This window comes from Stegodyphus dumicola, chromosome 1, assembly GCF_044657685.1.
Source record: "Stegodyphus dumicola isolate Sdum_Otavi_A_Nest chromosome 1, ASM4465768v1".
In the NCBI taxonomy this organism is placed as follows: Eukaryota; Metazoa; Arthropoda; class Arachnida; order Araneae; family Eresidae; genus Stegodyphus; species Stegodyphus dumicola.
The window spans coordinates 200,228,737-200,251,422 of NC_140768.1; the positions used below are offsets into that span (position 1 = coordinate 200,228,737).

Here is a 22,686-nt window from a genome sequence, read left to right on the forward strand (position 1 = left end):
AATCCAATCCTTAATTAAATATAATTGATTTGTAAATTCTACTAGAACTGACGGTAAGAATTGAAGTGGAAATAAGTAATATGGTGTGCAATCTTGATTAATATAAAATTTAAAATATTTGCATAGAAAAATGTTTGCATTCAGACAGAAAGTTTTTTGAAATATTTGCAATTACTTTATAAGACGGATTTATTAATAACCGTAATAATTACTTATTATATTACTTATGATTAGGATTCAGTTCTTGTCAATTACATTCCAAATTAGAATTTTAAGGATATAATGAAAATACGCTACGCACAAAAATACATTTTAGGGAAAAAATGAGTTGATTTTTTATGTTTTAAAACTTCTTAAATTCATTTAGTAAACATCGTATCCTCGTTGTTTAATGAATCCAGAATGTTGGTGTTGTTTATATAATTATTCTTACTTGTCCATAGAATCTGCTGACTTATCCAGCCATTAAGTAGCTGCAGATCATTTCTACATAACCATTGAACTTCCATTAATTCAGTCTCTAGAGGGTTGTATGTCTATATCATAATTTGACTTTTATAAAAAATGATTATTCTAAATATAATGTTTCTATAAAAATATATTGTGCTTTAAAAATATGGATAATAGTATCAGCCACTCTTTCAGCCACTTCAAAAGCAACAGTTTGTTTAGAAATAAATTATGCAGTTAATGTCATAAAATTCAAATAAATATCAAACGAAAATTCTCAGTTTTAGACAATTCAATTTAAACGAAGCAGACGATAAAACGCCGAAGGTAAAAATTTACTCTTACAAAAACTTACTCTTAAATTTTTTAAAAAAAGAAAAGATACGAGAGAAATTAAAAAAATAGTTAAAAATTTGAATAATATCATCTATAATTTAAAAAAATAGCCTTTCATATAGTATTAATAAATATTTATTACGCATCGTTGGGGGAAAAAATGTCATATAATTAATTCTCCGTAAAATTTTACTTGAAGTTTAAGGTTAAAAATAGCTGCGGCAATTCAGTGTAACAAAAATCCATAGACCACATTTAGCGTTATTATCGCTCAAAAAAAAGTGCCATATTTCAAAATGCGAAATTATGTAAATTCGTGTATATCTTAGAAAATTTTGAATAAGAAAGTCTAATTTTTTGCAGATATGCTTAAAAATACACCTACTTTAAGATGATGGTAAAAATTTTATAGGTTATAATTCGAAAATTTTTTCGAAAAATCTATAGAAATTATTTAAAAATAGAAATTTAAAAAATAAAACACAAAAAATGGGTAAATTTTATTTGGAATGAACCAAAATTTCGAAATGTGAGAGAAAAAAATCAAAAAAGTTTAATAAAAAAAGAGATATTAATAAATATTTGCCAAATTCAATTAACATTGAGGAGCTAAAATTTTGACAGCTAATATTTTGAAAACTATTCGTACGATTTTTACAAAACTTGGTATTCTGGCATAATTTGAGTCATAGAATCGAAATATGTAAAAAAATTGGTGTGTTATTTCAGAAAAAGTCCGATTTTGTGTCAAAATACCTATGTTAGAATAGTGCTATATATAAATCTAATATATATCCTAAGTCGCGCTTTCGAGACATGAAAAACGCAGGTTGCATTTTGTCAATCGGCCCAGTAGAACAGGAGATATAGCGCTGTCCTTTTTTTTTTTTTTTTTTTTTTTTTTTAGCAGTGTACCTACTTGCACAAAGTAAATGCAGAACTGCCTTTGGTATTTTTCCGTTTTGCCGGCGCAAGCGATAAAGTCGCCAATAATGGTACAACCGATGCCAAACGGAATATTCTCACTAGTAACCTTTTACGCCTCATTTTCAAAACAAGTCGCAGCTTTTTCTTATCAGATTGATTGATTCTTTCAATGCTGGCATATTATTACACAGAATTTTTATCAGATAGTTCAGTTTTATGTCTAAGGCCATTTTCGGTGTTTAAGTCAATTAGGATGCAATTACAGCGCTTACCCGAAGCCGAAAATATAGAAAAGGAAAGTCAAGGGTTAAATTCATCAATTCTAATGAGAATGCATTAGTGAAGCACTGCAGTTTTACATAATTTCTAAGTAAGCTATTCGTACGCACTGAAATATTTCTTGCATTTAAACTTGTGTTCCAAATTAAGATTTAACTTGAAATTAATGTAGATAATTACTGAGAGCATTAGATTTTTGTAGAGTAGTTTACGTGTGATGAGATCGCTTGGGGTCACGTGATATGAACCGGCGAATTAGTATGTTGAACCATGAAAGCATAGTAAATTCTTAAATTAATGTCTTTTTACAAATTTATTGTCTTTATTTATTGGCTTTTTATAAAGTTTTAAACGATATTAAAATGTTTATGCCTTCAAAAAGAGAATTCTTAGAATTAAAATTTTTTAAATATTTTTTATGTGTATACTGTATGTTGTCGCCAATAAAGTCTGCTTGGCGAGATTTGCGCCGGCGAAACGGAAAAGTACCCTGCCTTTTATCAAATAATACTAAATACACCAAAATATCAGTAATAACAAATGGAACTATGTACACTGCGCCAAAAAAAAGGGGGGGAGGGCACAGTTCTATGTTTCTCATTCTGCTGGGCCGATTGACGAAATTCAACTTGCATTTTCATGTCTCGAAAGCACGACTTAAGATATGTGTTAAATTTATATATAGAGCACTGTTCTAATATAAGTATTTTGACACAAAATGGGACTTTTTCTGAAATGACATGTCAATTTTACTCCATATTTCGATTCTACAACTCAAATTATGCCCAAACTGCCAAGTTTTGTAAAAATCGTGTGAGAATTTTTTAAAAAATTAGCTCTCAAAATTTTAGCTCTGTGATGTTAGTTGAAGTTGATATATGTTTATTAATATCTCTTTATTAATTAAACTTGCCCGATTCCTTCTTCTAGAATTTGAAATTTCAGCTTAATCCAAATATAATTAACACATTTTTTATAATTTATTTTGAAGTATTTTTTATAAATTTTTCGAAAAATTTTTTGTATTTTAACCTTTAAGATTTTTAATATCATCTTAAAGCAGATGTATTTCTAAGCATACATGCAAAAAATTAGAGTTTTTTATTTAAAATTTCAAAAGATGTATGTGAATTTATGTATTGAGATGTTTTGAAATTTGGCATATTTATTGAAAGCTATGATAACATCAAATTTGGTTTACGGACTTTCTTAAAATTATTTGAAAGTAGGAATGATGTGCCTTTTCCCCCCGCTCATTCACAATGCAAAAAGGCAAAGGAAAATAGGTTGCTGTAAATTAGAAGTTCGCCGAGTGAATTAGTCTTGGCGCAAACTAAAAAAATGTGTGAATATACGAGGGCTATCCAGAAAGTAGATTACGTTTTGGAATAAAAAAATAAACAAAGTATAGGAAACAAATTTTATTATATACAGATGAAAGCCACACTCAAATACTACTTTTCTACATAGTCACCATACAAATTAAGGCATTTATCGTAGCGATGTACGAGCTTGGAAATTCCTTCGTCGAAAAATTCGGCCGCCTGCGCCTTCAACCACTTCGTTACCTCTTCTTGCAGCTGTGCGTCGTCATCAAAACGCTGCATAGCCAGCCACTTCTTCATTGCTGGGAATAGGTGGAAGTCGCTCGGTGCCAGGTCGGGACTGTACGGCGGATGAGGAAACAACTCCCACTTAAAAGATTCAAGAACTTTACGAGTGACATTTGCCGTGTGGGGCCGGGCGTTGTCGTGAATCAACAAGATCTTAGAGCTCAACATTCCTCTGCGCTTGTTTTGAATTGCTCTTCTGAGTTTTTGGAGAGTTTGGCAATACCTTTGAGAGTTTATTGTAGTGCCTCTTTCCAGGAAGTCCACCAAAATTACACCTTTTCTGTCCCAAAAAACAGTCGCCATCATCTTCCTTGCCGACATTGTTTGCATGCATTTCTTGGGTTTTTGGGGAGAACTTGTGTGCCCCCACTGCATTGATTGCAATTTCGTTTCACAGTTCACATGTTTCACCCATGTTTCGTCACCAGTAACGATGCGATCGAGTAAAGAGTCACCATCCTTATGGTAAGCGTCCAAAAAGTTCAACGCTGCAGCCATTCGCTGATTTTTGTGGTCCTCTGTCAAGATTTTTGGAATCCATCTTGCACAAAACTTGTGGTAACCAAGCTTTTCGCTGATGATTTCGTGCAACAAACTTCGCGAAATTTGTGGAAAACTCAAAGAAAGTTCCGTTATTGTGAAATTTCGATTTTCACGGACTTTAGCATCGACTTTTTCGAGAAGTTCGGCGGTCACTATGCTGGGTCTCCCACTTCGATCTTCGTCGTGAACATTGGTTCGGCCATTTTGAAATCTTATGACCCACTGACGCACTCCACCTTCAGTGATAATGTTGTCCCCATACACTTCACGAAGCTGCCGATAGATTTCTATCGGTTTACAGTTTTTTGCAGTCAGAAACCTTATTACTGAGCGCACCTCGCAGCTCGCGGGATTTTCAATTAACGCAGACATTTCAAACCGTCACAGTATCTGAACAGAGCACAGCACGAACCTCTCACTAGCACGGCTAGATACAGACTGAGCTGCGCAACGCTCTGACCCCAAGATGGCCGCACTAGCCCCGCCCCTAGCAGACACAGACGGAAACGTAATCTACTTCCTGGATGGCCCTCGTAAATGTTTGAATTTCTTTGTAAATTTCGCACCAGATTTTGCAAAATATAATATTTAGGCATAATTTGAGTCATAGAATCAAAATATGGAAAAAATTGCCATGTCATTTAAAAAAAGTCTGATTTTGCATCAAAATACCTATATTAGTACAGTGCTATATGTAAATCTAATATATATCCCAAGTCGCACTTTCGAGACATGAAAAACGCAACAGGAGATATGTAACTGTCCCCCCCTTTTTTTGTAGTGTACATCTTTGAGAAACTAAAGGGGTTATCGCATCTAGCGATGGTCCTTGCTAGACGGGTCTTTTCTGAGAAACAAGATTCTGGTAGCACTGGTTTAACCAGGGAGATTCCTAGAAAAAACAGCTTCACCTGATGCAAAGTCTCGCCTAGCTGTGGAAACGATGTACCGGCTATGTGAGATTTTTTTTAACCTCACTAAAAATATTTTGGCTGCATCTCTGTCCCGGGTAGAGATCAACCAATCAGGCGAAAGTTTTGCTTCTGAAGGATCACGTGATCCCAGTCTGAGCGATAATTGATTACTGTTTGGTGTTCAGGTCTGTTTAGTAGGTAAAAATGATAACCTGTCCTTTTCGACGTCCACTCCCTTGCAGTGGAAACATATGTGATTGGGACTTAAGTAAAATCACCATTCTTAATCTGACATCACAGTGCAGTCTGCCTCTGTCTTGCTGATGTTGTTCAAACATATAAAAAGTAGATTCTTAGTTACTGAATAACGGGCGGACATCTTGTGCCAGTTTAACTATATACAAGGGCTGTAAATTAAGCAATGGCAAAATAGGTATAAATCAATTTTTAATGAACTTACAAGTACAATTGCATTACATTCCTTTTATGTAATCACCAGCAAAGCTTATAACCTTTTGCCAAATGTCGGGAAGCTGTTGTAGACCAGTGGCAAGGTGTTGATTGTTGATGTGAGCGACCGAGCGCTCTACTACATGGAGTACAGATGAAACGTCATGAAATCGGTGGCCTCAGAGGGGTTCCTTCAACTTTGGAAACAGATCAAAGTCACAAGGACTCATGTTGGGTGAGTAGGGAGGGTGTTCCAGGATTTCCCACTGCCACCGTCGCAAAAGGAGAGTGACATTGTTTATGACATGGCAGCAAGCGTTGTCATGCAATACGATAAGGAATTGTTGTGCAATAAACGTGAACATTTGTGCCGCATAGCTGGATGTAGATTGTGCTGTAAAAATTGGCAATAGTAATCTGCGTTGACAGTTTATCCTTCAGGTACAGCATGTGTAAGAATCACACCATCCCAGTCGTATGCCATAACCTTCACCCGACTGGGTTCCTGTCGAAATTTCCATGGATATGGCAAACCTCGGTGATGCCTTTCATTTGATTGACGCTTTAATTCAGGCTATAAGGCTCGTGCCCATGTCTCATCAATGGCGACAATACGCTGCAGAAATGTGTCTCCTTCATTGCGGTATCTCTCCAAGTAGGTGCCAGCCAGTGCATACTGGTGCCATTTTTGTACTTCGGTTAGTCGATGTGGAACCCAGCGGGATGCAATTTTCCTCATGTTGAGAGATTTCTTCATTATGTGCCACACCGTTTGATGACTCAGACCAACCTCTAAGGATAATTCTCGGACAGTCCATTGCGGTTTATCGTAAGGAGACTGCTCAGGATGTCAATCTGCTCTTGAGAAATGGAGGGCCAACCTGTGAGTTGCAAATCCGCAGTCCCATTCCGACCCGAACGAAATGCTTGAACTCATTGTGCTACTGTCCTATACAGTAAAGCATTTGCACCACAGGCTTCTGCTAATCCTCGATAGCATTCTGTTGCATTTTTGCCACAGGCAACCTCTTTTGAAAACATTGTTTAGAGCAATGGAAACGAAACTCCTCACTTTAACACCACACAACAACTACCCTTCTATGCAGATCGACTGTTTTTTGCACTCTACACATCGACAACAGTGCCTCCTCACCAAACATATCCTATTTGTGCATGCCCGCCCTTCTGCAAGTTTCAAGGTAAGTTGCCACTATTTAATTTACAACCCCCGTATGTGCTTACTTCATAATGCTATGCTAAAATAATAATAATAAAAACTATATCAACCAGTCATCACTGCATCTTTCTTGTTTAGCATACATCTCCATCATTATAATTTTATTCTTTGTCAAATTTAAAAAAAATTAGGTTTAAATTAATCATAATCATGTGAAATTATTATAATTATTTAATCTGAAACTAGACTGTAAAATTGACCTCTATTTTATTTATTTTTTATGAAGATGTAATGTTGGTGACTTAGTACTTCTTTGCTATGAAGAAAGGAACGAAAATTTTAAAGTCTTTCACTTTGGAAGCTTTGTTCATTTCCTTCATCAAGATAGCTTACAGGCTCTTAATCTGAAGATTCGTAAGTAAAATTTCATTCTAAACTTCTTGACACAAATTCAAGTTTAAAAAGAAAAGTTCTGTAAAATAATTGCTATTTTTCCTGCTTAATTAGCTGCAGAATCATCAGAAAAATGGGCTTTAGGAATAGTTGTAAATAAAGAATTTTGTGTCACTAAAAAGGTAGTTAAATTTTTTTTATTTATATTAATTTTTTAAAAATTATCCTTTTCATTTGATAAATCTTGCTTGTTATTCATGCTGTATTAAGAAATTACATTCTGTTAAGTACAGATTTTTGTGGATATTTACCTTCTATTAATATCATTATTCACTTTAATAAAAACGTTTGCTAGTAAAGTGAAATTCAGCTATATTTTTTACTAAAGAGGAATGAAGTACACCTCTCCTTACAACTGAAACTAAACTGTAAACTAAAGCTTTTTAAAATTTATTTACTAATGCAATATTGATTATATTAACTCCTAATATAAAGTTAGTAGAATGAATCTGAATGAAGTAACCCAGAAGCATTGAAATTTAATTCCGAAAATAATATTTTTAAAGGAACTTGAATTTAAATCATGAAAAATAGAAATGTAAACTTTTAAAATGAAAATTAATAAACTAGGCAATTATCGTCATTGATCGTAAATTGGTTGACCTTTCAAGGGCAAACCAACTCCCATTCAATTAGCAATAATTAATAAATGCGAAGGTGTTTCGTCTTTTACTCAAGTAAGAAGTATGATGCCAAACTGGCAATTTGAGTTAAAGCCAAAATTGCCAAATTGAGTAGGAGTAAATAAATTTCTATGCTAGAAATATTAATAATTTTTTATAATTTTTAATCTTATCTCTCAGTCTTTTTTTTTTTTACCTTCATTTGCCAAATATATACTTGCTTGTTGGTTTCAGAAATATTTTTGTCTTGCAATTGATATTCTAATAAAATTTTGCACGGTCACCCACCTTAAAATTGAAAATGGGAAACATTATGGTGTATAAGGCTGCAAGGTTATGCATCTGCATTGAAATCTGTCACGTGTTCTGTGAAACTGTCTGAAAGAATTGTTATGGTCTATCAGACTGCACTATAGTGTATGCTCGTAGTGCCAGATTTATATTCAGAAGGCGATTTCTTTATTTCGTGTAAATTATTTCACACTTAAATTGAGATTTAAGTGTACCTAACTTTCAATTGGCAATGTCTGCAGTTGGTACAGTTGCATCCTGTGGACTCACACATATAAATTTATGTGTTTTTTAGATCTATTTCAATGTCTAATCAGTTATTTATAGAAAAGGTTTAATGATTTTAAAGTAAAATATATTAAAGTTCTTCACTGGAAATAATGAGGACATAGAGACATCCAGACAATCCCTGAGTTATGGATGACCTGAAGTATAGCATTCCCTAATTATATAGGGGTTCCTAAAGCTTCCTATAAGTATAGTGTATAATTAAATGCTTAAATTAAAAATCTAGTATGGACACTGCTCAACAACAACAGTTGGGACAGTTCTATATCTCCCGTTCTACTGGGCAGTTGATGAAATTCAACTTGCATTTTTCATGTCTCGAAAGCATGATTTAGGATATGTATTAGATTCATATATATCAGTGTTTCTCAACTGGATTTACTCCAAGGACTGATAAAATATTTCGGTACATTCTCGCAGACCGTTAAGTTTAATAATTCGATCCATTGGCACAATTTTTTCACATCAATTTTATTGTAATGTAGGTGCTGTTGTAATATCGTTTGTTGGCCGATGACACTTTGGATTTTGCACAGATAGCTGGATATTTCGTCGACCGCCAAACATTTCTTGCGGACCGGTGGCTGAGAAACACTGATCTATATACCATTGTTTTAATATAGGTATTTTGACACAAAATCGGATTTTTCTGAAATGATATGCCAATTTCTGAAATTGACATGCCAATAGGGCCGATTTACCATATTTCGATTCTATTACTCAAGCTATGCCAAATTGCCAAGTTTTGTAAAAATCATATGGGTAGTTTTTGAAAAATTAGCTCTCAAAATTTTAGCTCTTCAATGTTAATTGAATTTGATAATATTAATATATCTTTTTACTTCCTTGGACGAAGTAAAAAGGAAGTATTGTAAACGCAAAAAAATTTTGGGTATCATATTTCAACGAAAATATGGATTTTGACCGCTATCCAATGCAATTTTAATGATGTTTTTGTGTGACATCCACAATAAGGACATAATAAAGGGCTCTTTTCTCCCAAAAAGATTATAAAACTGATTTAAAATGAATTCTGAAGGGGATTTTTTGTGGCGTCTGTGCTTACTTACGTATCTTGCATAACTCAACAATAGCCTCAGAGCGTTGAAATTTTGTATATAGGACTGCTATAACATGTAGATGTGCACCTCGTATTTTAGTTGCAAACGGCCGTACCAAAAGTATATAAATATATGTATATCTCTATATATCCACTTTGTTACTCGGCTCAGTGAGCTCAGTTTCTTTATTCTTATATGCTTGTAAATTGTGCATTTTTGCTTTAAAAAGGATTGAATTATGTTGTTCTTATCTTCCGGTTAAGGTTTTTATACCTTTAGTAAATCTGCATGCAATATTTGTGGAGTTATCAACAATTTAAATGTTGTTTTAGTGCAGTTAAGCCTAATGAATTTTGCATTATTGTTTACATTTCAAACTTGGCAAAAGAGCGGATTTGTTGCAGATCTAGAGAAACTAAGCTTTGCAACAACAAAGATAATGCCTTGTTTTATTATTGCGAATTAAATCATGCTTAATGCAATCTGGAATTTATTCAAGGAAATAAGTGTTTCAAACTTACTTTGTAATTTTTAATATAGGCATTTTGAGTTTTTATGTATTTTTGCCTTGTCAGGAAGTTAGAACTGAATTAATTGAAGGAGAAATACTGAATCGTCTGTGAAAAACTGTTTTTTTTGTTTTGTTTTGTTTTTGTTTGTTTGTTTTGTTTGCTTAATTTATTTTATACATTGTTTTAGATTAAATTTAGTATTTGAATAGAACATGATGCAACAATTAGATAATTCTTCAAATGATATAAATTTATATGCATTCTGAGTTATAATATGCACAAAATGTAACGCTGTTAAGTGAACCTAGTGCCAGATTGTCGCTATGGTAAGCAAATATAGTGAATTTTAAAAATTGCATTTATTCTATTGTGGTTTATGCACTATTGATGATGTAGATTTAATTCAATCCAATAAGTTTAAATGAAATGCAAGAAAAAATGTGTATAATTTAATATTCCGTGCAAGGAAGTCGTGTGGTTTACACATCAGATTTTTTTATTAGACTTACCTAATTCCTTCTTTCAGAATTCAAAGTTTATGCTTAATCCAAATATAATTTGCACATTTTTTTAAATTTTTATTTTTAAATATTTTTATTAATTTTTCAAAATACTTTTTGTATTATATCCTATAAAATTTTTACCATCAACTTAAAGTAGATGTATTTTTAAACATACCTGCAAAAAAAATAGAGTTTTTTTATTAAAAATTTGCTAAGATATGCGTGAATTTATATGTTGGCTTGTTTTGAAGTTTGTTATATTTGTTAGACACGATAATAGCGCCAAATGTGGTTTAGGCAGTTTGTTAGAATTATTTGAAAGTATGTACGATGATGTTTTTTCCGCTCATGTTTTTTCCGCTCAAAAAAAGGAAAGGAAAATAAGTTGCTATAAATAAGAAGTGTGCCAAGTGAATTATTATTCTTGTTGCAAACTGGGGGGGGGGGAAAAGTGGCAAGATAAATTTTTGAATTTCTCTGAAAATTTCACCAGATTTTACAAAATTTAATATTTAGGCCTAATTTGGGTCGTACAATCGAAATATGGATTAGCATGCCATTTCAGAAAAAGTCCAATTTTGTGTCAAAATACCTATATTAGAACAATGCTATGTATAAATCTAATATATATCCCAAGTCGCGCTTTCAAGACATGAAAAACGCAATTTGAATTTCATCAATCATCCCAGTAGAACAGGAGATATAGAACTGCCCGTTTTTCCTTCTTCTTCCCTCCCCCCCAGTGTAAATCAGCAAATTCACATAGTGTAGGCAGTTCATTGTGTTTGGTGTACAGCAGTTGTTTGAAATATGACTTGAGTCTGATGACTTAAAGCTGCATGCACTACTGTTGCTTACCTCCTTCGAGACATTGAGCATCAGTATGCCTGTCGATACTATTGAAATAAACAACGTGCACTATAAGAAGAGAAATTTTATTATGTTGTGAACGATTTCTTATACTTTTGTATGAAATTTCTATGTTTTATTAAAATTTTTGCTTAGATTTTTTCTGCAATGTTTTGTTTGAATTCCAGTAATTTCTATATCTTAGTATTATGCAAGCACATTGTTGTTACTATAGTGTTGCACTATATCATTATCACCACCTATGAGCCATTCTACTATATTATCATTGCTGTTTTTATTATATATATAGGTCATTGTACTACAGTGGTACTTCAGTATAAGTCTCCTTTAAAATAAGTTCAACTTGATAGACATGCTGTTTGGACATGAACATCTTTGTTTCGTATATATTTATTTGGAATATGGCTTGAATTTGATGACTCACGGCTGCACATTTTACTTACTATATACACAGTGTACCTCTTTTCGAGACAATGTTATGATTACCCATGAGCATCAGTATACTTGTTTCTGCTATTCAAGTAAACAATTAGTGGCTTTACTCTGAAGTTTCAACTGATTTTTGTGTTTTATCATGTCAGTTTCTTGTAAATTTGTTAATAATTAAGGTTAAAAAAGTTAATGAGAACAGTCAAGTTATAAAGAATATTGTTATGATCACCAAGAAGGTGAAAAAAGAGAGTATTGAAAAGTATGAAGATGGCATACATATTTAGGACTTGGCTGTTGCATATCATATGCTGAAGCTGACATTATCTAAAGTTTTGAAATACAAAGATACTGTTAAATATGCTAACATTGTGAAGGAGGGGTAAATCAATTTGTAACAAAGATACAGAAAAGAGGTAAATAAATTTGGTAAATTTTTCATTTATGTGCAGTATTTCACCCTTTGCATTTATATTTTAGTCTTAAATAGTGTTATAATAACAATAGGTGTTTTTTTATTAGAATGGATTAATTATTTTCTTTTTATTTCTTATTGGAAAAGTTCATTTGGTAAGTCCAAGGATCTGGAACAAATTAATGACATATACCATGGTAACACCATGTATTTTTATTATTACGGTTTTATTAACTGTTCTTCAAGTGTCTGAGTCATTGTATATTTGAACCTGAAGTATTATCAAGAATGTATCTGATCTCTTTTAAACTTTTAAACTTCCCCTGTATCTCTTAATAAATGGGAGGAGGAATTATCAGAGGAGATCTGATATTGTATTACAAAAACTGATGTGTGTCTGGAATCATATGCTATCGGTTAAAAGTTAATGTACTTGAATGATATTCATTATTAGAAATTCATAAATGTTATTTGTTATGGTATAATATGATAGCATTTTTATGCTAAAATTTAAGGTACACAGCATTATATGTACAACAAGCTACCTTTGCCTAATTTTACCCAGTATGCCAGAATTTATCACAAAAATTTTCATTCATATTCATTGTGATATTCATTCATCTTTTTTGTTTTGCATGTCCTTTTGAATGATAAATTAATGATACAAGTTTCTTCATAATTTTTTCTTTTTAGCCCAACAATCGATATAAATTAGTTTTAGGAACAAAATTCTATCGTGTGAAAGTACAGCCTTGGAATCGCGATCTTGTTTTATTCCAAAGCATTAGTCGAAGTCGTCAAACAGGATCTACCTATTTTATTTCCAAGAACACTCCATTACAGACACTCTCATCTGATGATGGAGATGGAACTAGGGGATCTGGCAGCATGTCAACTTCTGCTATTTGACGAAATCAAGGATGACTGCTTTGTAGTTATATGCATGAAGTTATGTAGTGTGTTAATATGTCTTATGAATGATTGGTGCCTATGTACTTGTTTTGAACAATAAGTTTGGCTTGAGATTATTTTGAAATATTTAGTTCTTTAAAATAATTTTAATATATGGTCTAAAACAGTCTGATGTCTTTCTCATTTTTAGTGCAATTTTTTGAGTCAAATATGTTTTATTGACAATAAGCAATGTAAATTGTGTAATTTTTTTTCCTACTAAAACAATGCAATTTTTTAATGATCATATTTTTATTGTATATCTTAATAGTCTGCCAGGCATTATTTTCAAATCTGAAAAATAAGAGTGAAATTTTAGTCTTTTGTGCCATAATGTACATGATTTATTTTTCTCTTATAATTTTTAAGCAGTAAGTTAAATTGCATAAATATTGAAATAACATTTAAATAATAAGTTACTATCACTGAATAGGATATTAATTACTTCATTTTTTTTAATTGGTAGATATCAAGTAAATGTGAAATAATTATAGAAACTACTTTAAGTTAATATTTAAAGTATACAGAAAGTGTTGCTGTTATTTCACTGAAAAGTAACTTTCAAGTAAAGTGACTTGCTGTGTAAAACTCACTTTAATATGCTCTGCTAAGTTAATTCTGTGGGTATACTACATTGACTACAAAGCTAAGTAATAATGTAAATATTTCCCTTGTATTTTATTATTTTACAACATTTTTTGCTGTTTTTTTATTGTTAAAAAAATAAATGCACTTATATTTTTTTAATGTAATCTTATAATGCCGTCTAATCCCGTTTGCTTTTATTAAAAATTACCTAACTGTTGTTAAAGGTGCTTTAAAAGCTTGCAGTAAAGGAGTTCAGCATTTGGAATCAATTATAACATTAATTTGAGAACCTATTGTTAAAATTTTAGTGTGTACTTTTATTTCTGATGTATAATTATATCATTAGGATGTAAAGGGAAACTATAAAGAAAACCAATTTTAGTGAATGGTATTTACTAGAAGATAGTAACTATGTTTTTAAATTCTGTGAGATAATTGAAGTTATTAGGAAGTACTTATTTAATTTAAAATTGTGGTATAAAATATTGCCGTATGTCTAAGCAAATTCTTTCTTGTCTGTGGGTATTTAAGTTTGTGTGAACTGCAAGAAATTGTTTGATTGATCTTTTGTATATTTTAAGTAAGAAATTTTTTGCGTTTTTATCAGTATTTATTTGCGTGATATAATTAGATTAGAGGTTCCTTATTTTTTGATACAGAAAGGTGCTAATTCCTTTTCTTATGTATGGTAATAGTAAGTGAATTGCAGCTGCTTAATCTAAAATTCATGTTTATTTATGCAACTTTAGGCTGAAAATATTTGCTTTGAAATTCTACTAAAGTAGTGAAGATATTATAGATTTTATTGCTAATTCATTTGATAGAAATTTTGTGAATTTTTTAATTTCTTAAATTGATAAGATCCATGTGCAAGAAATTTGAATTTCTTGAGCTTATAGAAGAAGTATATCATATTTAACTTGTTAGTTTCATGTGGCCATTATATCTCTTCATTATAAAAGAGTATTATTCATAGAAATTGTAACTGAAAAAGGCATTCCAAAAATAAGTTTATAAGGATTTTTCAAGCAAAATGTATATAGAAATGACATATTGTGTACTGTATTCTGTGACTGATAACCTTATTTTTTCACATAGTTTGGCATGATGACAAACATTTTCATGTTCTTTGGTGCCCATCTTGTAAAATGTGGTGTCTTGGACATTAAATCATGATATTTGCATTGTATTGTCAGGAGTGACAGAGTGTATATCAATTTCCTTGCCTTTTGATTCATGAAAGGGTCTTTGGGACCCACGATGTTACTTTACATGAAATTCCATTTATCCACTGATAAGAAACAGTTTTTGATAGGTTTTAGAGGTAATTAAAACATTGTAACACAGTGGTGACTCAAAGTCCAGACTACTATATTTTATGAGGTTAAGTATTGAGAATTGCGACCCACATGTGAGCAGGTATCAGTCATCATGCCAAATAAAATATCTTTCTTAGAATTCAGTATATGATGTATTATGTCAAAGCAGCATTTGGTATTTGGAAGTAATAACCTCCGTAAACTTATTTTTGGAATGAATCTCATAATAATCTGTAGTTAACCTTTTCAAAACTAAAATTAAGAAATTCTAATTAGAAGATTGTGGTTTTGTAAAAAATACATCCTTTTGACTTTTTGTTGGCATATTGAAAAAATTTCTATGATCAGAATATTTGCCACTGTGTCATATATTGTTTCCATATCTCAAATTGGCAATATTAAATAGTCATGCATTTTTCAAGTGATATACTTTCCTACTATTTTAAACTGTATGTAACATAGTTTTACCATTACTTTTTAAATCTAACTAGTGAGTCTGCTGTATAAATCTTTGTATTAGAATGTACATTTTACCTAACAAATATTGTGCATTGTAAATGTTAGTCAGTGCCCATGAGGGGACTGCCATGGGCAGCTTAAATTTTACTTTGCGAATTACCTGTACATTTTGCTATGTATGTTTTTTGTCCTCCAGAGGGAAATGTGGACTCAATCAAGCTGAACATTGTAACTATAAAAAGTAGCATTAGCCACACTTCACTGTAAGATACTGTTTGCAGCTTTTTTTTAAACACAGCTCAAATATCATTATAAAAAATGTTAATAAAACATTTGTTACTTATGTAATATTTGTCTTCTTGATTTTCTTTCTTTCTCTCTCTCTCTCTCTTTTTAGTCCAAAGGGATTTGAATCCCGAAGGACTATTAGTTTCGTTTTGGCATTTTGCGTCGGACTCATAAATGTCGGTTCACTTTTCAAACTGTTGCCACAAAATGATAGAGTCCTGCATTATATTTGAAGAAATTAAATAATGAAAAATCTGCATAAATGTATGTACATTTCTCATATTGTGATAAAACAACGGTACATAGAGTCATCGAATTTTGAATAACGTAATCCTCCAACGAATATGAGCATGTGGAAGATCAAATTTGAAATTTGAAATTTGTTTTATGATCGATTTCCTATTTTTTAAAACTTTGATGAATTTTTGATTAACAAACTCAAGGATTTCAAAGCGAGCAATGGCAACGTTGTGCAGAAAAAACATTTTTATCTCCAGCGCGTGAGTCTCTGTATCGGAAATTCTAAAGATATGCTCGTTTTAAAACTATTTTGCGATATTGCTGTTGCACTGGATCTTATGGTTTAAGTGCGAGGAACATGATATTTAATAAAGAAAGGTAACACACAAAATGTTAAAAAACGCCCCTTTGGATGTAATTTAAAATCTGAAACATTTCAGATTTTTTTTTTTTTTTTTTTTTTTAATTTATATATTGGCAAGTTTTGAAATTTGGCATATTTGTTCAGTAAAAATGACGGTAAATGTGGTTTACGCACTCTGTTAATATTATTTGAGAGAACTGGGCGATGCACCTTTATTTATTTTTTTTATTATTATTATTTTTTTTTTTAATACTGTTTAAACCATAAATTAACTAACTGCATTACTTTGTAGACATGTAACATACCAAACCAATCCAAATAACATTTTCAACACCTTATGGCATACTCTTGTCTTCATTAAGTCAATTTTTATCTGCTACAAATAAAAATTAGAAATTGTTGGCAGGTGATGAGACATGAGAATTTTTATTTAACTTCCATTCTGTAAAATGTGTTGCTCATGAATGAAATATAATGAATCATTTTGTAGGGATTGTTTTAATTTTCTGATAGTAGTTTTTAATTTTGAAACCCTTTCCTTTAAATTCTTGCTTTTCACCTATTACACTCTGCCAGAATGAGGTTTCAGTATCACCTTTTATGTAAATAAAGGAGAACTACTAATATTTAATGGAAAGTTCAGTCACTTTCATAGAAAAGCTCAGAAGTTCTCGGGAGAGCGTGTCTTCAGGTCATGTCATTGCCTATCATATTACATTCGGCCACAATCTTACGTGCCTGTTAGTATTCGCCGGTGAGGATTAGTTACGGGCCAACTCAGTTATTTTTGTACAGTTTCTCCTAAAGTTTAGCTGGTTAGAATTTGTTTAGTTTCTTATTTTTATCTTAAGCCTAAGTGGAGCTTTCCTGTAAGCCCAAGAGGGGCCAACTGCATTATTTCTTTGAGTGAATAAAAGGGTATTTTAACCCTTCTTCGGACTTATAATTATGGTTGTACGAAGACCAGTGAATATTCTCTAGACTTTTCACTAAAGTTCTAGTTGCCAAGCACACACAAATAGACTAGAACTTTATAATTTTATCTGCATTTTTAATAGAATTTCACAATAAGTATTATTTTATGCCATTTAGGTCATGAATAAAATACACTTCTAACATTTTGTAATAATTGATTGCAGAATTTCAAGCTTTTTGTACACTTATCAACTGCATGCAAAATAAAATCCAATAAGTGAAGAAATGTACAAATAGCAATTTTTTTTCTATATATTTATTTAATTTTATTTAAATAGTCATGTACTTTTTTAATATTTTGATATCTTCTTGTTTATACTGTTTTATGCTGGTTGGGGGGGGAGAAAAAGCCAAAAAAAAACCTTTCAAAATATATTTATTTATATATATAAGTTGAGTTTTAATGTAAAGAATGCTTAAAATCTCATCTCCCAGTTTAAAAAAAAAAAAAACAAAAAAGCTCATAACTTTTTAAAAACCAAACATATGTTCTTTTTTACATTATCTGGCAAACCATTTTTAAATTCACTTTCTATTAGCAAAATTATAAGCATTTTTCTGTGATGCAGTTCCTTTAAAATGGACCAAATGTTAAATGAGAAATTAGTATTAATGAAGTTAGTTCAAGTTATATTTTTGGCTAAAATTTCATCTAAAACTCTTACTATGTAGCTTCAAGTGTATTTAATCAATAACTACACCTGTTATTCTTATGATGCTTAATTAATGAATGTAAAGCAAGACATCCATCTTCATCTATATGATTGTGATTTAGCATATTAATGATGTAAATTCTTCTGCTCTTATTATCAGTTTGACCTGACTTTTGATATATTTAAAGTTTTATTTAAAGCAGCCAGGGGAATATTTAGCAGGAACAGACCTATGTAATGCAGAAAGCATCAAAATCTGTTTGAATTAATGCAAAGGCAAATTACTAGAAACTTTAAAAAGAGAATACTAAATTAACATTAACAAACTGAAGGTTAAATTTACAATAATATGGAGTTCAAAAAGTAGTGTTATAAAACTGCATGCTTAATATCTGAATTGAATATATCTAGATTATTTTTTTTTTCCCTGAACAGTTGCAGTATAACACAGTCCATTAATCTATTTACAAGGCCAGAAGTGGTAGTCTCTATATTATGGAGGCACCTAATAGGTGGGCCACCATCACCTCCTATGAAGGGGACGGACAGTTACAACCATGCCTTCTCCAGAATTCGAACCCAGGCCCTTTGGTAACGCAGTCAGGCTTCCTAACCATTATACCCTTTGGGCGGCAAATATATCGAGAATAATAATTTGAATATTTTAAAATTATGAAACAAAAACTGAAGAGGGTTCCCCCCATTAAATCTTTTAATTGCCTTGTTTGGATCATGATTCAAGTTTTGATTCAGTTTTTTTTTTTTTTTTTTTTTTTTTTTTTGTGGAGGGAGGGGTGTAATGTAACTAAAAACTGCAAACAAAAACATATTAAAAAAAGAATGAAGAAAGTGAGCAATAGAACTGTTGTTTTAATCTTATAGAGAAGAAATATTAATAATGTATTTATGTATCATTGGTAGAAACTTTAAAATATTCTCAGTAAATTGTTAAAAGTATATTTATTTTGCTAATCATTGACAATATATGATAAAAATAATTTAAGTTTGATATTCATTTTAAATTTAGGAAGCACCCTGTATTTTGTTTCGCTTTTAATATGATGTTGAATAAAAGTAATGGTAGTATTAATAAAACAAAAATTATTTCATTATTTTGACATATATTTTACTTTGTTTTTTAAAATTTTGTTAATCAAATTATTTTTACCTCATGCTAATTTGGATATGTAGGTAGTAGGTAAAATTTTCAGTCTTAAAGTTTAATAGTGAGTTTTCAGTGAATATGAATTAGGATCCCCACAGCGCTTTTTTTTTTTTTTTTTGGCAATGTCTATGTATCTGAATGTAGACAAAGATTTTTTCATCTTATTTAAGTGAAACTTTTAGAAATTTTTATTTTCAATATTTAAATTTTCTTCATTCATATAAATTCATTGATTCATATAAATTCTTCATTCATTGATTAGATTTGGGGTAAAACTGAACACCTGGAAGTGGTATTTTATCCGAAGCCTATAATAGTCTGTAATGGGCAACCAAAAGTGGTACTTTACTTGCAGTCCATAACAGTTTGTAATGAAAAACTATATTAACGTATAATAAAAAACATTTCAATTTTAGTATTTAAGAAAATTTTATATCAGTGGGAATAACATATTTAATTTTGGCTAAAATTGATAAACGGAAGTGATACTTTTCTTCAAGCACTGAACAGGCTTTTGTAAAAAAATGCATTAGGGGATAATCCCAGAATTCTCAAATTTGCTATTTAAAATAAGTATGTGAATGAGACACTGCGTTCATAAGCATTAAATATAATCTTGGAATTCTTTATTCTAAATGCAACGGCAATAAACTGCTTAACAAGAGGAGCTTTCATTGTGAAGCAATTAAATGTATTAGCTTATAAGAACATATAGTACACTTGTGTCCAAAATTATCTGTTACTTTCATGAAATCACAGTTGTCTCAGAAGTTCTTGACTATAATTTTCTCAATTTCTGTAGAATGATACATAACCTCATATCACGTGAATACAAACCAAAAAAATTTAAGGACATTGTGTATGATATAAATCTTTAGCATCAAACAGTAGAAATGTTAATATGTTATAAGAAGAATTCAGGGGAAAAAATAAGGCATATGAATTTAATTTGTAATATGATCTCTTCTGACTTGTACACGTATATCACAACATATTTTCAATCCTGCAATAACGTTGTCAACCACATTTTGGAGAATTAAGTTCCCTTCCAGCAGTGTGGTGTTCAGGTCATTTGCATCTCTAGGAGGAGGATGTCTCTGTGCAACTGTTTTTCTAAGGTAGTCTCAGAAGTTGTGCATAGATTTTGTTGGCCACGATATTCGCTTCGTGGATGAGATTTGTTCGATGTGGCCGATCAATATCTTCTGTAAATAATTATTCAGATCCGAAAGCACCTCCAAAAAGGCTTATATAAGGTTCTAAGAGACCTCATCCTGATACCTCTGGCCAGTCACAAATCCGTTGATGGAAATATGTAAGAGCGCACTCCCATCTATCGTTATTGCTCACCATACTACGACAACAGCATTACCGAACCGATCACGTTTCATAACGTTCGAAGGAAGATATAAATATGTTTAGAAGCAGTTGATAAACTAAACCTGGTCTCATCACTAAGGAAAACACTGGGCCACTGGCAATCACTCCAGTTGTGATGTTCTTTGCACCAATTAAAGTGATCTCTCTTTTGCTGTGAAGATAGTGAAACACGCATCCTTCCCTTTTTGGCATAAAGGCTGTTTTCATTAAACATTCCGTATGAAGTTTGCCATGATACAATAGTTCCAGTAGCGGCTGCAAGCTCTGAACTTTACTAAATGAGATTTCCTGTTACGACGATCTTGAGAAGCACTTGTTATTCATTCACGACCTTCTTCAGTGTCTTTTTACAAGTTCAAAATTCTGAAATTGTTTCTATAATGTAGAGATTGACTGTCTTGAAATATTCGCAAATCTCACTGCTCTCATGGTTGTTTTCTCTACTTCTAAACAGCCGATGATTTGCCACGTGTTTCTTCCAAATGATACTTCGGAGCCATAATGAACTGTTTCGAGTCTTGACACATTAAAATCAAGCGCTGTGCTGCAGACATTTACTTGATTCACCATCACATGACATAATAGCTTGATTTTGCATATCAGAAACCATTTGGTCATTTTTGATTGGATTCCGCTAACTAGTTTGTCTTTCACACATTTTTTGCAAAAATTGATTTCATAGATAGAATATTTCGCGGAATATCATTATTTTTTAATATGTTAAGATAAATTTCGACATGTATGTATTTTGGAGTTCCGAGAAGTATCCACCTGTACTCCGTTGCAGGTAATGAGTGTCAAGTATAATTATCAGCAGTGGGATATCCATCAAAAACATTTAAATTGCAATACCTCTGAGGCTTCTTTTACATAAATCCACACTTTTTAACTGTTTATAAGATTCTTATCTGAAACTAATTAGTTATTATGATTTGGGTCTTCATTTTAACTTCTTTCCATATTCTTCATCAGAATGATAATTAATGGGTGTATATTGAAGTCAAGGTTTCTGGATCTTGAGAGATAGTGTTTCTGGCATGCATGCTGTGTGGTTAGATCAGAGCTTAAATTGCTTCGGTACTTCTGAGTTTTTGAGATAAATTTAGTCGGTGCCCTAAATAAAAGAGTTGCGGCACTTCTTTTATCTAAAGAAACCATAACTTCAGCAAACAGATTTTATTTGGATAATAATTATGCCTCAGAATTCAATTCTAACTTTGAATGTAGGCCTGTCTTTCCCTCGGACACAAACCTTGGTTAGCGGTTGAGATTTTTAAGGAAAGATAAGCTCCCACCCATACGCTAATGGCTTATTTTCCAGGAAATGCAATGAATTTATAATAGCGGCTAAATATTTCTTTCCTAAATGGGCTAAACAGGCATCACCGTAGTCATGCACGTGCCACGTTAGTGATTTCCTACTAGAACTCCTGTACTCTTTTTGAACAGTATAATCAAACCGCGGGGGACCACTACTGTCACTTGAATAGAGAGTCTTACGTATATTTTCATGTTGTTATCGGAACGTATTAAGGGAAAATTTCCGCTCTATGGCTAGAATTATATGAACAGGGCATCGCGATCAGAAAATCTTGGACTCTTCCCTCTTTATTTTCAAAGCTACACTTTTTCGTTCGAATTTTTTTTTCCATATCCTGATATTGTTTCTAGAATCTCACTATTCTCGTTTGTGACGCTTTAATAATTTTTTCATTGGTGTGCTGGGGAAAAAAAAACCTGGTTTTTGAATCTATTATACCTTGAAACAGTACATGGATAATAAGGGCTTAAATTCAAACGGAGATCGGCCGTGGTACTTCTTAGCTTCTGAGTGGATTTGTAATTCCAGTCGGAGCGAGGTCCGATAACTTATTTTTTTTATTTAACTGCGTATAATTAATTTAATAATTTATGTATTCTCTATTTATCTCTTTGTATTTCTTTTAATTTTAATTGTATTATGTAATTATTTTATTTTTTAGTTATTCCATTTATTTATTGTTTCCTTCCTTCCTGAGAGTCTTCCATAGGGCTTCGGCACTTCTAATTTTAGAAATTAAGCCTTGGGTTTGATTCTGCTAGCTCTAATTAAAGGCAACTATTTCAGCTTTCTGTCGCCTCCGATACTTTTATCTAACGTGCCGGTAATTTATTAAGCCAAGTTTTTAAC

The 22,686-nt window shown here is 31.7% G+C and overlaps 1 protein-coding gene across 2 annotated transcripts in view; it reads left to right on the forward strand.

The window, feature by feature from the left end:
* The window catches only part of Atg17 (autophagy-related 17), a 160,588-nt gene extending 144,789 nt beyond the window's left edge, over positions 1–15,799 (forward strand). For both annotated transcript variants that reach the window (XM_035372965.2, XM_035372966.2), the window contains exons 27-29: positions 6,976–7,103; positions 7,197–7,264; positions 12,828–15,799. In XM_035372965.2, the coding sequence (XP_035228856.2) occupies positions 6,976–7,103; positions 7,197–7,264; positions 12,828–13,043 (412 nt within the window). In that variant the 3' untranslated portion in view covers positions 13,044–15,799. The remainder of the gene's footprint in view (positions 1–6,975; positions 7,104–7,196; positions 7,265–12,827) is intronic.
* The last annotated feature ends 6,887 nt before the right edge of the window (positions 15,800–22,686 follow it).